Raw genomic sequence first — 13,578 nt, forward strand, 5'->3', positions numbered from 1 at the left:
CTCCCACAGATAGACTGTAAGTCATCTGTCAGAGCGACACACGCTCAGAGGCTAGAGCGATGGGTGGATAAACTGCGCTCTGAACGAAACAGGATTATTCATAGAAGTTAAGATTGTTGTGGCATGTTTGGACTGATTAACTGCCGGTGAAACAGTTATACGTTACAGAATGAGGTAAGACAAGTGTTATGTAAGTTCAATGTAGCCTAATGACATTAATTGTGAAGTCAGTGAAATCATGATATCGCTTGAACTCGTTGTTGAAATGTTTCATTTCAGATTTACTGTGTTGTTATTCTGTATGCGTAATGGTGTTTTGGTCAGTTTCTATACAATGGCGAGGAAAATATTTGAGTTTATGATTATAGGCCAACAACGTCTCGTCTAACTTGGGGGAACTTTACTTTGAACCTCGGAACAAGCCGACACTGTTATTCAAGCCAACATTTACACTTGTTTAACATCTGTGACACAGCCTACATAGATTCAAGGGCAAGGGAGATCCCCCCCTCAAACTTTTAAATGTTTAACAAAGTAGGCTAAAGTAGCGACAGGGCAAACATCCTCAAAAGCACAGCTTACTGATGTTATCTGCTGCGCGTTGACAGGAAAACACGCAGCTCTCTCGATATTACGCGTTTTGGTTGATGTTGAGAGATAGGACTCTTCACTTTTGCGCACCTACCTGCGAAACACATGTCAAATCAAGGACACGTGAGGAAAGTTTAACTGTCTTCCGTTAGTTAAGATGGAGTCATCACTTTTCTGGCCATTGTGGTTTTAGAATATTTTGCCGATTATTTAACATGGTTGTTGTTTACCCTATTCATTTGGGTTATTTTCTCTGGCGTCACTCACTGTGGTTGTTGGGGTGGCTTCCCCCTCATTTTGACCTTGATTTTTGCTACCACTGCTCATTTTTTCCGACAGAAAAATAGCTGCCTTACGTATTTTCACAGGGAAATAGAATTATTAAAATCATTAAAGTGATTTTTCATTAACCTTAATCTGACACGAAGGTGTGATGATAGTATTGTATAACGACTGTTGTTCGGCATTCAAATATCACGTACGGTAACAGGGGTCATTGAATGTGTTTCCCCGAATTTCCCCACATGAGTTGTATGTTTCTCTCTGAGTTTGTAAATACGTATCATTTTCCCACAGTTGTGTAGTGAGCAGGGGGTGTGGTGTGGGGCTAAGGTTATGCTCATGAAACGTTTACACTAATGTGTAACCATTTAAATAAATGTCGGTTACAGCACAATTCTGTAGATAATTCTGGTCTTTGATATTTTTTTACATTTTTAAAACGTTTTAATTTTCTAAAATAGTTATTTTTATGTATGAATTGCCTGTGATACACAAATGCTTACATTTCCTGAATGAGATCACTGTTCTGTTATCTTTGTACATTGGTGGTTTACTATATTTTCCAAGAGATACAGCGCCTGCAGTATGTTCTTTTTCTTGAATATAAAACACCACAAACTAACAGTTTGTCTCCCATCTTTCCAGCTGCTGTCCTCAGCCACACTCAGTCAACTACCCCCAGGAGGACGATGAGACTCTGAGCAAAGACGGTGCAATGGACAGTGCCTTGGGCAGCCCTCAGCCAAAACACTGCAGTCCATCCTCAGACTTTAACAGCTCTCCCTTTCAATTCCCAAATGGCTCTGGCCAGCCTACCAGGAGACAGTGCAAGACTCCCGACCTTTCCATTTCCAGTGAAAAGTCCAGTTATGTCCCCTACCAGCGTCCGCTTGGACTCCCAGCGGGCTACAGCCAGCCTACGCCATTCCCGAGCCGGACGGAGGAATCTCAGAGCACCCTCAACCTGCACAAAGGTGTCTGGCACCATCCAATGCCCGCCTGTGACAGCTCGTTGGACAGCTACTCAGCTGGACCTCTGCCCTCCTTCGTGATCTCTGGAAGTTACTCCCATTACCAGTCAGAGAGGAGCTTCTCCCAGCCCTGCTGCGGCTCCTTGCCCCTCCCAGGGAGGTGCAGCCCCGACCAGAGTGGTCTGGAGCAGCCGTGCTCTCTCCACTCCCTCCCCATGCCAGCTGCGCTGCAAAACGTCCACCTTTATCCCCACCCACAGTGGAGGATGGCCTGCTGTCCCCAGTGCCCCATGGAAGTGTTGAGGATAGACCCAGTACCCCATCAGGCCCCTGGGAACCCCAGACACTACCTGCCCCCCTGTAAGTCTGTTTGTTTGTTTGTTGGTCTCACTGTGTGTCCGAAAATTATCTCGCAATGTCATATCCACAAATCAGATCAGATCATAGGCCAGGACAGAGCGGTAGATAAAACAGAGTGGCGACACTCCCATAGACCTCCATAGGAAAAAATGGCAGCACTTTTTCCAGGCTAATACCGCGTTATGAGAGTTTTGGAACTATTAACAGCCAATCTCTTAGTCAGTAGTCAATGAGTTAATTGATTACACCCTCCAGCATCCAGAAGTACATCCCACCCTCCTGCGATTCAGCCATTCAGTGCAGGTTTTTTGGAACTTTTGATTGTGTGGCGGCGACATCAAATTGTGTCGCAACTCTCTCTGTCTGTGGCTCTGGGTCAGGAGAACCATTAACGGAGGTGGCTAGCTCACGTCGTGCAGAGAAAGGGCTTTCTGAGGTGCTTTTTGTGCGATATCACTGAGGTGTCTTGGTGGGTTTGGAAAATACTTTATCTATGTCTATAATCTATGCTATAGACTATATCTATAGAGACTACATTATTTATACTATGTATATAGTGTATGTACTGTATGCAATGTATTTCTAACTCTTTACCCATCATTGTATCCTTGTACATAACAAATGCCTAAGGCCATGTTGGTGTAATGCGGAGAAAGTTGTTTTGATGACTTGCTGATGCGTGACATTTAAGCATATTTCCCCTTACTTAGTAATTTCACAATAGGAGATGTTCTGACAGCAAGTCTAGGCACATGATGGTATCCAATTCAAGTTCACCTTTTCAGGCCTCTTCCTGGGATGTCTTAATTTGACATGTTGCACCTAAACTATTAGAGTTGAAGATGGAGATGTATGGCTGTCAACATGAATGTACATGGTGTGCGTTTGCACCTCTCCTTCCAAAAACATGAATACATTCAGCAGGAGACAGATACACTGGGGTCCAATGTCATGCTTTTTGTAAGCACAGCTCATAATTAGCTCCAACTTGGAAGTTATGTTTTGGTTTGGGTTTAATCTGTCAGTCTGTTAGACAGCAGGGTTACGCAAAAATGCTTTAACACAAGCTTGGTTAATAGGCCTTGAATGAGGGATGTAGCGTGGCCATTTTAGAGAAGATCCATCTCACAGGAAAGATCCAACTTTAGCTAGTGCATTTGACCTTTGTGTGTCTTCCCAACAAAATCAGTAAGTCCCCCTGGCTATAATAAAATTAACTTCTTCAACCAGTTCGCCTGGTGAACAGCCTCATGTAAATCTCCCACTAAACTTCAATAAAGAACCACAACCTAATTATATGGAACACTTATATGTAACTCGTACCCCTCCTTTCTCTCTCTCTCTCTCTCTCTCTCTCTCTCTCTTTCTCTCTCTCTCAGGCCCTAATGGGATCGGACCTTTACACAGAAACAGCATTCATCGGTAATTTCATGTTTAGGACCTCCTCTTTTCTTGGCAATATGTAACCTATTTCCCCCTTTGCTCCTTTGAACATCATCTGCATTATTGAACATACTGTGAGCTTCCTTGCTTGAAATCTGTTTTGTAGTTGACATTATTATATTACACACATCTGCAACAATATATGTGCCACACAGGCATTGTAGTTTACATTGATTACAACATTGTCTGCTTCTGACGTCGGCAGAGAACACAGTCTCGTGAACCCTGGACCAAAGTCGGACCAAGCACGACTCTCCTTTGAACAAAGTGTGTATATGCAATTCAAAATAGTTGGGAATATACAGTAGAACTCAATAATGCATCAAATAATTCCTGAACGTACTGTAGTACTGTACATTGAAGGTTTGGTCTGTCTGTATTTGGTTAGAAACTTAAAACCAGTCACATGTTAACTACCAGGGTGCTGTAATGGCTGATGGATGATTAGATAGCATTATATTCCATCATCATGACTTAAGTATATGAAGTATGTCTTGTTGCACAGATTGACTCTTAGGCTAATTTATTTTTCCATCTTTGTTTTATTGTGTTTTGTTTGTTTGTTTGTTTGTTTGTTTAACATCTTATGAAATATAGGAAAGGTGTTTGTCACATATGAGACGGATAATGACGAACATGTGAAGGAGGTCATCAATTTTGTGGCATTGCTTAGGCACAATGGCTTCTACACTCATGTGAGACCAAAACCTAAAAACTACTTTTGTTTACTATACAATACAATACCACATGTTAAATGAAATGCTTCATTCTGTGAATATATTAGACCCATTCAGTACGTACTGTAGTGTTGCACATCAGACCTGCAATATACTAAGGTGAATAGATATCTCTTCAAGATATTATAGCCTACAAGAGCGATGTGCAATTTTCCTGACTTTTTGAATTTGTATTATCAACTGTTTTTGTTGTTGTGTGTTTTAGTGTGTATTTGTGTCCCAAACCCTATGTAATTACCTTATGTAAGATCTGACACGTTCTGTAATCTTCTACAGATCGACATGTTTGAGCAGCAGTTCAGAAGCATCAACAAGATAGATTTCATGGAGCGTTACATCAGTGAGGTAAAGAAAAGCACTGTGTCTCAAGCCTTCTTTAAATGGCCTCTTTACTAGAAAGAACATGAATTGATTTGTTGATGTTTACGCAAAAATAGTCAAATCTAAAAATGCGAAATGAAAATGTGTTCGTCATGAATGTATGCCACTGGTGGCCAAATTAGAACACGCTTCTGACTTTAGGCTCAACATCTATCCATGGTTTCCAGGAACTTATGTCTGTTGTCAAATATTTCTCAAACTGTTTTCTTTGTCTGACAGACTTCAAACTTGGCGTCTTGCTAAAGACACACGACTGTAGTGTCGAGTTTAATGTCCTATAAGAGATGTGTCCATCATCAAACTCTTGAGTCAAACAAAAATGTAACCCTAAACACATGTGGAATATTTCACAGTAGTGAATAGTGCTGGCAAAGAAAAGTGATCAGTGGTTCATCCCATATGATTGGAAGCTTTAAAAGCATGTAAACAATTTTGTGACTATAGACATATACCATGTCTGATCTGTTTTAACCCTGACTGAAATCGTAGATATGAAAACAGCCTCCAGTTTCTAGCTAATTACAGACGGCGCTGATTTTACTGACTAACATGTTTTACAAGGCATAATTACTGCACAACCAAATGACACTTTGCCTGCGGAGGAAATTCTTCTGGTAAATGGGCAGTTATCACACTATTCATTTTACTGTGTGTCACTCTGAATCAGCTGAATTCACTGTGGAGCAAGGTACTTAACCCCACGTTGCTCTGGGGACAAAGTAATCCCTTGTAACAAACATAGTTGACATATGTAAGTCACTTAACTTAAAGGGACACTTCACCGATTAGCATTAAGCTTTGTATCTTTAGAAAACCAGTCATGTTTTTGAATGGTCGTGCATCCTTCCCTCAGTTTGCCTTGAGATGGGAGAAATACGGATGAACAGTCATCACTACCACCACAGTGTAGTTCTGCCGTAGTTCTTCTCAGCTCTTCTAGTGCGCACATGCAACTCTATCAAGTATAAAAGGAAAATAGTGGCCATGTCATGTTGTAAAAGCATACACTCTTAGAAGGTGTTATAGAATCATATTGCATGCTTCATATAGTATATGGCACCCCTAAATGGTTCTTTAAACCATTTTGAAGGGTCCATCAACGGAATCCCTAAGAGTTCTTTAAAGCCTGCATGGTTCTACATACAGTAATTTCCCGCATATGAGCCGCATTGTGTATAAGCCGCAGGGAAGTGTTTTATGCAAGTTAAACGAAACAAAACCATATTAACACCCTATTAACTGCTCCCCTGTATTAACCTCATAGCTGAAGAAATTTTGCAAAATCAATGTATAAGCCGCGGCTTATAGTCGGGAAATTACGGTAGTGATCCAAGAACCCATTTTAAGAGTGTGCAGTAATTCTGTGATACAACAGTACTGCATGCAATGAGATATGTCTCAGGGTACAGCATGGAGCCTTGTTTGTGTGTAGACTTTGGGCTTTATCTCTCTTATGACTAACTCCAGCTACCTCTCTGTCTTGATGTCATTTAGAAAGACTACTTGATTATTTTTGTCATCAGTCCGAAGTACTATGAGACGGTGACCAGCACAACAACCTACCCAGAGGACGATGAGACCTTAAACACTGTTTACATTCACAAGCAGGTGGAGTGTAATACATTCTTACTCGTATTATAGGTTTTCCCTCATGGTCTCAGCTAAATGTGTATTTGTAACATTTGTATTTTATTTAGCATACTAATTTGTCACATGTATTTTGAGTAACTTTACTAATTGTTGCAAAGTACCTTGCAGAACAGACGCAGTGTAGTTTTTTTTTACCACTAATGTAGTTTCTGTGTTTTTGTCTTTCATAGCTTCAGAATGAATTCATTCAGAATGGCTGCAAAAATTTCAGGTTCATACCTATTTTGTTTCCAGGAGCTAAGAAGGTGAGCTTCAGTCTTGTTACCAACAATGTTAGCATATTAATATTCTTGTGATTGTTTATGGATCTGCTTTTAAAAAATTGTTATGTGTGCTCAGTTTGTGCACCTTGCATAGATGTGATTTTATATTGAACCGCTGCAAATGTTTGTGGTATGTTTGTTTGGAGAGGCTACAACAACCGAGCCCATAAACTTGTAGGCTTGAAGATGACAGACAAGCTCTCACACACTCATAAACAGGAGACACATTTACACTCTCATAAATCATTAAGAAAGGGATGAGGTGGAATTCTGGAAGAAAGGTCGGAACTGTCACACACATAGATTGAATAGGGCTCGGGCACGCATTGCATTCTAGGAATATTGACGCCATGTTGGTAGCGCACCGAATTTAATAATCCATTCAGATGCAGAAGACAAGAAGCAGAAAATGTACAGTATTAGCAATTCTTTTCCTCCTGTGATCGTGGGTTGCACTGTTACACTCCACTACACAGCAACATACTGTACGACCAAGAAGGCGAAAACTAAGTAACAAAAACACACTAACAGGCGGGAGTAAATCCTTACAAGGCGCATAGTAAACTAAGGAGTTAGGCTGCCAACATGACTGCCCGCAAAGTTTTCACGTCACGATCCCAAGCCCTATTGTTGAGTAGGGGATGGAGTAGGAGATGGAAAGAAATTGACTGTTTCATGTCTGCTGTGTCATATTTTGTACTGCTATGGTGCATCTAGTGCATGTACAGACTGTTAAACATACTCCTCGCAGCACACTTTAGCATTACCAGTCCCTGGGAAAATACCTTATACACATTTTTGAACACATACTGTATACACAGTTGAACATGTTAACATGGATTTTTTCCTTATTACTCATTTATTTAATTGTTTGTATTATTTGTTCATTTTGTTTGTTGTCTGTCTTTGTATGTCTTAGTCACGGGCACACTGGTGACTACGCCGCTCCGTCTAGCATCTTTTGTCTTATCTTTCTTGTTTGTCTGATTGTTTGTTTTTACAGCACTTTGGTCAACTATTGTTGTTTTTTAAATGTACTATCCAAATAAATTGACATTGACATTGACATGACCCGCAAAAGTTTACGTGTTGAGCCCCCTGTGCTCCCAAAAGTCCTCCTAACACAGAACCATAGTTCAGACTCTCCGACAGTGAAGAACTTGAAAGAGTTCAAGGGAGTTGGGTGTGGGGGAAGGTTGCCTGAGGGGAGGACCTGGTGTTCAGTGTATTCAGGTCCAGGTTAAATACTGTAACAGTGAGGTCTCAAGAACTCCAATTACATACGGCGAATACCTACAAATGACATGACATTACAACATATCACAACCTTCCACCATATCACAATCCAGTGAAGTTCAGAAAAGTATTCTGTATTTTTCCTAATAGCGCTTGTATTTGGAATGGTTTCATATAGCCTCGCGCTGAGAATATAGCCATCCCTCTAATTACACCACGTGTTCATTGCTGTACAATACCTGTTTCCGCTTGCTTAACCAATCATGTTTGACAGTGGAAATTTGTCTTTTGCAGTGGCACGTACCAAGATGGCTTCAGAACACCCACATATACAGCTGGCCAAGGGACCACGATGATATTCTGCGACGGCTGATGCGTGTGGAGAAATACAATCCCCCACCCATTGGACCACTTCCCACTATCGTCTCTGTTCCCATCTAGCAACCCTTTTTGCGCCAGGAATTGTCGGGGGGATATTCTACAGTTGGGCACACCAACAGAGGCCTGCATGCATCAACTTTGACGTGTTACTTACTACATACAGTAATTGTCTACAACAGAATACTGGTTAACCAGCTAACAGCTACAGCAGTGATTGATGACATTCAAAGACACACAGCAAGTTTGGTATTTGTATGATTTCACTGCCTATTTCCACCTGCCAATTTGTGTGGATCCACTGCCAATTCTAAATTCCCATGTCGGACTCTTCAGACTAATGAGGAAGGTGACAGGTCGTGGATGGCTGCAAGTGATGATGGTCAATATTAAGTGTTCAACTGTTATACTTTTCACCACATAGTGCAGTCTATTTTGTTTGCTCTTTTTTCACACCCACAAAGCATAGCATAATGTTCCAAAAAATATAAATGAAACATCCGAATGTAATAATGAATGTATATTGTAATAAACAAAATAATGCATAATGTGATCAATCACTCAATCTACGGATAAGCTTGACCATACAGATTCAGACAGCTCACAGGCCTTCAGAAGTGGAAATCATTTCACATACCTATGGCTAATTAAGGATCATGCTTACACATTTTGCCATTGTTTACACTGGAGTTCTGTTCTCAATGTGTGCCTAGGCATGGCACATCAGCTGATTGTTATAACTTGTTTTGCTACTTATACAGTAAACTTCAAAGTGAATAACATATTTTGAATACTTTGGATCTGATTAACATTGTATCATATTTTATTAGCAATGGATGACACAGTTGTTTGAGGTTGTGAGGTTACATGAACTTGTGAGCCATAGTACATACAACATGCTTACAACAACCCAAAACCTGCTTTACCGTGAGGATTGATTGATACAAACCTATGTGCTAAACACTTAACGTCATTAAGGCTTAAGGCTTGGGCTAACATCTCTAACAAAGTATACACAGATTCTTTGTAATGAGTTTCAACAGCACATTACGACATGCCTTTTTTTCAGAACATCCGTATATTGGCCTAAACATGCTGACAGGATATACATGTACTGTAGGCCCTGCTGGCCTATGACAAAACTGATTTTACACCCTACATTCCTTGAGGGGTTTTTCATTTAGGCTGTCAATGCCAACATAATGGACCCAGCTGAGGGATACATAAGCATGGTCTGGTTAAAACATACTGTATTTGAGTTTGAAAAGCCTTGACCTATGTTTTATAAGGGTTTAAAATGTATTCTGAATACTACCCATTGAAAAAGTAACTGTATGATTACTGTTATTCATATTTTGTATTTTAAAAATGTACAGTAATACAGTAATGTGTTCAGTTTTACCAAGAGATCGCTTTGGGACTGATGGTTACAGCTTTATCTTATGTAACATAACAGGTATGTTGACATGTTGAACAATTTGCCTTTTGAAATAGATTTACAGCCAACTTTTGTTCCCCTTTCAGAGTGACAGGTTGACGTTCTTCTATTATTCTACATTATTCTACATTGCATAAGCTAAGCTTTTAACACATTACAGACAGACAGTGCATCAAACTGGGCACGTTGTGACTGCATCATGTAAGTTTATAAGGAATGATAATAACTCTTCCTCTTAATTGCTGTAGGTGCCTTTGGCAGAAAAGGAGCAGACACACACACACCGAATATACGCATATCATGAGAAAGGGATCATGATGTTTAATGTAATATACAGATGTGGACCATTTATAGGCATTCCACAATAAATAAACCTACAGACTACAGTCTTATCTGAAATTACTTGAAACTGACCAATATGACTGGCAACCATTATTTATTCCATGTTTAACACAAATCAGCCTTTCCTTTTTATTCAAAAGAGTATTTTGCATAAGAAAACAAGTGAAAATGGCATGGACAAAAATGATTTAAGCTTTAGAGGCAATCTTTGCCAATAGCTCTTTGGCCTTGAGATTTCATTGTGTGCTGTACAGATTCAATGCGCTGGAAACAGCAAAGCAGTCCCAAAACAAAACCGAACACAGTCTCCTCCATATTTCTTGTCTTGGAGATAGAGCTGATGACAGAGTTGATGCAGTATAGAGAATGTTGCTTGTAATCTTATGCCAGGACATACAGTGCCCTCCACAATTATTGGCACCCCTGGTTAAGATGCGTTAAAAGCCTTAAAATAAATACATTTTTTATTGTAGAAGCATACTCTCACACTGAAAATTTTACAAAAATGTAACCTTCAACTCAAGAGAATTTTACGGTGGGAAAAAAATCCCTGACTGAGAAATAATTATTCTTCATAAAATCACCTGTTCCACAATTATTGGCACCCCTAACAATTCCTAGGAAATAAATGTAATTAAAGTATTTCTGTCATTTCTACAATAGTTTACAAAGTCAATCAGACTATGTAGGAACATTTAATTAGTAATTCTTAACATCCTGTTTCCCTGGGCTATCAATATGACGTGACACAGAGGCCATTTCTCTTCAACATGGGAAAGACAAAGGAACACACTGTTCAAGTAAGGCAGATGTGTGTCGACCTTCACAAGTAAGGCAATGGCTATAAGAAAATAGCCACACGCACACCTGCCCATATCTATGGTCAGGGGAATCGTTAAGAAGTTTAAAACAACTGGAACAGTGGTAAACAAGCCTGGAAGAGGACGCAAGTTTATTTTGCCACCACGCACAGTGAGGAGGATGGTAAGAGAAATAAAAAAAATCTCCAAAACTCACTGTTACAGAATTGCATCAAATGGTTGCATCTTGGGGTCACGAATTCTCCAAAACAACCATCAGGCGCTATCTACATGCCAACAAGATGTTTGGGAGGCATGCAGGGAAAAAAACTTCAACTGGGACCGTGTGCTTTGGTCAGATGAGACAAAGTTAGAGCTTTTTGGCAACAAACACTAAGTGGGTCTGGCGTAACAAAAAGATGAGTATGCAGAACAGCACCTCATGCCCACTGTGATGCTGTGGGCCTGTTTCTCCTCCAAAGGGCCTAGGAACCTTGTTAGGGTGCATGGCATCATGGATGCTTTGAAATACCAGGACATTTTAAATCAAAATCTGGTGGCCTCTGCCCGAAAGCTGAAGATGGGTTGTCACTGGGTCTTTCAGCAAGATAATGACCCTAAACATACTGTATGGCCAAGTCTACACAGAAATGGTTCACCAGACACCGTATCAAGCTCCTACCATGGCCATCTAAGTTCCCAGACCTCAACCCCATTGAAAACCTGTGGGGTGAGTTGAAGAGGAGAGTGCAGAGGAGAGAACCCAGGTCGTTGGATGATTTGGAGATTTTGTGCAAAGAGGAATGGTCGAAGATCCCTCTTTCTGTTTTCTCTAATCTTGTGAAACATTATAAGACAAGATTAGGTGCTGTTTTATTAGCAAAAGGGGGTTGTACAAAGCATTTACATCAGGAGTGCCAATAATTGTGGCACACATGATTTGATGTAAAATAATTATTTCTTAATGTGGGATTTTTTTTCCTTCTAAATAAATGCACTTGTATTAAAGGTTGGATTTTAAGTTTTTTTTCTTTGTGGTCCTATATTATTTGGAAAAAAAATGAATTTATTAGAAGCTAAAGAACACATCTTAACCAGGGGTGGCAATAATTATGGAGGGCGCTGTAGTATGACTGAGTTTTAATGCTTTTACTGGAAATGGCCCTTGTTCTGAAGAATTGTGGACTACAAATAGGCAGAGCAAGTTTTGGTGAAGTGTTCACCCACAGAACGATGGCTGTTACGCAACTTCTGATTCCCATAGAAATACCCTAGTGCCCTCCGGAATGTTTGGTCGGCCACTCTGGTAAAGATGATCGGAACGGCTTCCAAAAAAACTCATCAGTCAAAAGAAAAAAATGTCTGAGGTAAGTTTAGTGTGAGAATGAAGTATCACACCCTTGCCTACAAAGTACTCTCTGGCTCTGCCCCCAGCTATTTGAAAACCCTCATACAGGCATATGCTACCACACGACCGTTGCACCCCTCAGCCGAGCGACGTCGAGCTCTTCCACCAGCACGCTCAGGCCGATCCAAACTTTTCTCATCTGTCGCCCCTCGTTGGTGGAAGGCACTACCAGTTCCTACAGAGCTCCCCAGAGAACATCTCCTCTCATAGCACTACTTGCAACTAGTCTCGCTTCCTACAGACAATTGCACTCATTGATGCACTTACTGCACTCTTTGATGCACTTATTGTGGTTGTTGTTTATTGTTGTAATATTTGTTGTTAGAATTGCTCTTAAAAGCTTAAAAATGTTTTTTACCATGTTGTAAGTTACTTTGGTTAAAAAGCATCAGCTAAATGAAATGTAATGTGTATTGAACCAGTTAGTCACTTTCAGACTATTCCAGCAATCCTCTGCCGGTATACATCGGTAGCATACAGTAAGAGCTGTACTGCAACCATACATACAGTATGTTATATTTTGTAGCGGTTGCTTGGTTCCTTTTTGAAGATTCCAAGGAGATTACGCATACCACACATTTCAAAGGGCCCCCAACCTTGTGAATTACCATGAGAAAGTTCTACGAGAATGTGAGGAATGACAGATAGGCTGACTGTCATCATTGTGTCTGTGATTGATGTACCAAAAAGAACGTGGTCATTTTCTTTTCCACCCTGTACAATGATTGATTCTCACACACACACGACTGAACTGAACTGAGCTGAACTGAACTGAACCTGAGGTGTGCGACGATGTAAACAAGCATGTGTGCGCTGTTACAGCAGCATTAAGAAACCTGAAGCTCAGGTCCTAATCAATCACACACATACTGTAACTGTACACACACATCTCGATTTCCCCCAGGCTACACTGAACCTTCAACCCTTCACTGTGAAGCAATTTGGAGTTTGGAGAAAAGCACTGTATAAATGTGACATGTTGTTGTTGCTGTTGTTGTTGTTGTTGTTGTTGTTGTTGTTGTTGTTGTTGTAGTATTAAATCAATCAGAAGCAGGGGAGAGTGGGGCAAGTGGAGTCCTCTCAAACTGTCTGAAAACTCAAGTGGCTATATTGTGGGCCTCTCATTCAGGCAACATCTTGGTTTACTTTACTCATTCTGAATTGAGGTGTGCAGATTTATCCATAACAAACTAAAACTATGACATAATACAATAAATATGTTTATATTGTTTGTGGTCACTGTGAAAACAAAACCCTCACTCTAGCTCTCCCCTACAAACAACAAAATACAAAAATAA

General features: G+C 40.3%; 1 protein-coding gene across 2 annotated transcripts; it reads left to right on the forward strand.

Moving 5' to 3' along the window:
* The first annotated feature begins 47 nt into the window (after positions 1-47).
* On the forward strand, positions 48-9,085 carry traf3ip2l (TRAF3 interacting protein 2-like). 2 transcript variants are annotated; one of them, XM_062556796.1, is made up of 9 exons: positions 48-190; positions 1,519-2,204; positions 3,584-3,626; positions 3,853-3,914; positions 4,245-4,342; positions 4,661-4,729; positions 6,260-6,373; positions 6,586-6,660; positions 8,209-9,085. In XM_062556796.1, the coding sequence occupies exons 2-9, from the start codon at positions 1,589-1,591 to the stop codon at positions 8,353-8,355; spliced, it is 1,224 nt and encodes a 407-aa protein (XP_062412780.1). In that variant the 5' UTR covers positions 48-190; positions 1,519-1,588; the 3' UTR covers positions 8,356-9,085. The 2 variants fall into 2 exon arrangements, with proteins under 2 accessions (XP_062412780.1, XP_062412779.1); XM_062556795.1 differs by having other exon boundaries at positions 48-174.
* The last annotated feature ends 4,493 nt before the right edge of the window (positions 9,086-13,578 follow it).

The sequence above is a fragment of the Sardina pilchardus genome, chromosome 15 (genome assembly GCF_963854185.1).
Source record: "Sardina pilchardus chromosome 15, fSarPil1.1, whole genome shotgun sequence".
Lineage (NCBI taxonomy): Eukaryota > Metazoa > Chordata > Actinopteri > Clupeiformes > Clupeidae > Sardina > Sardina pilchardus.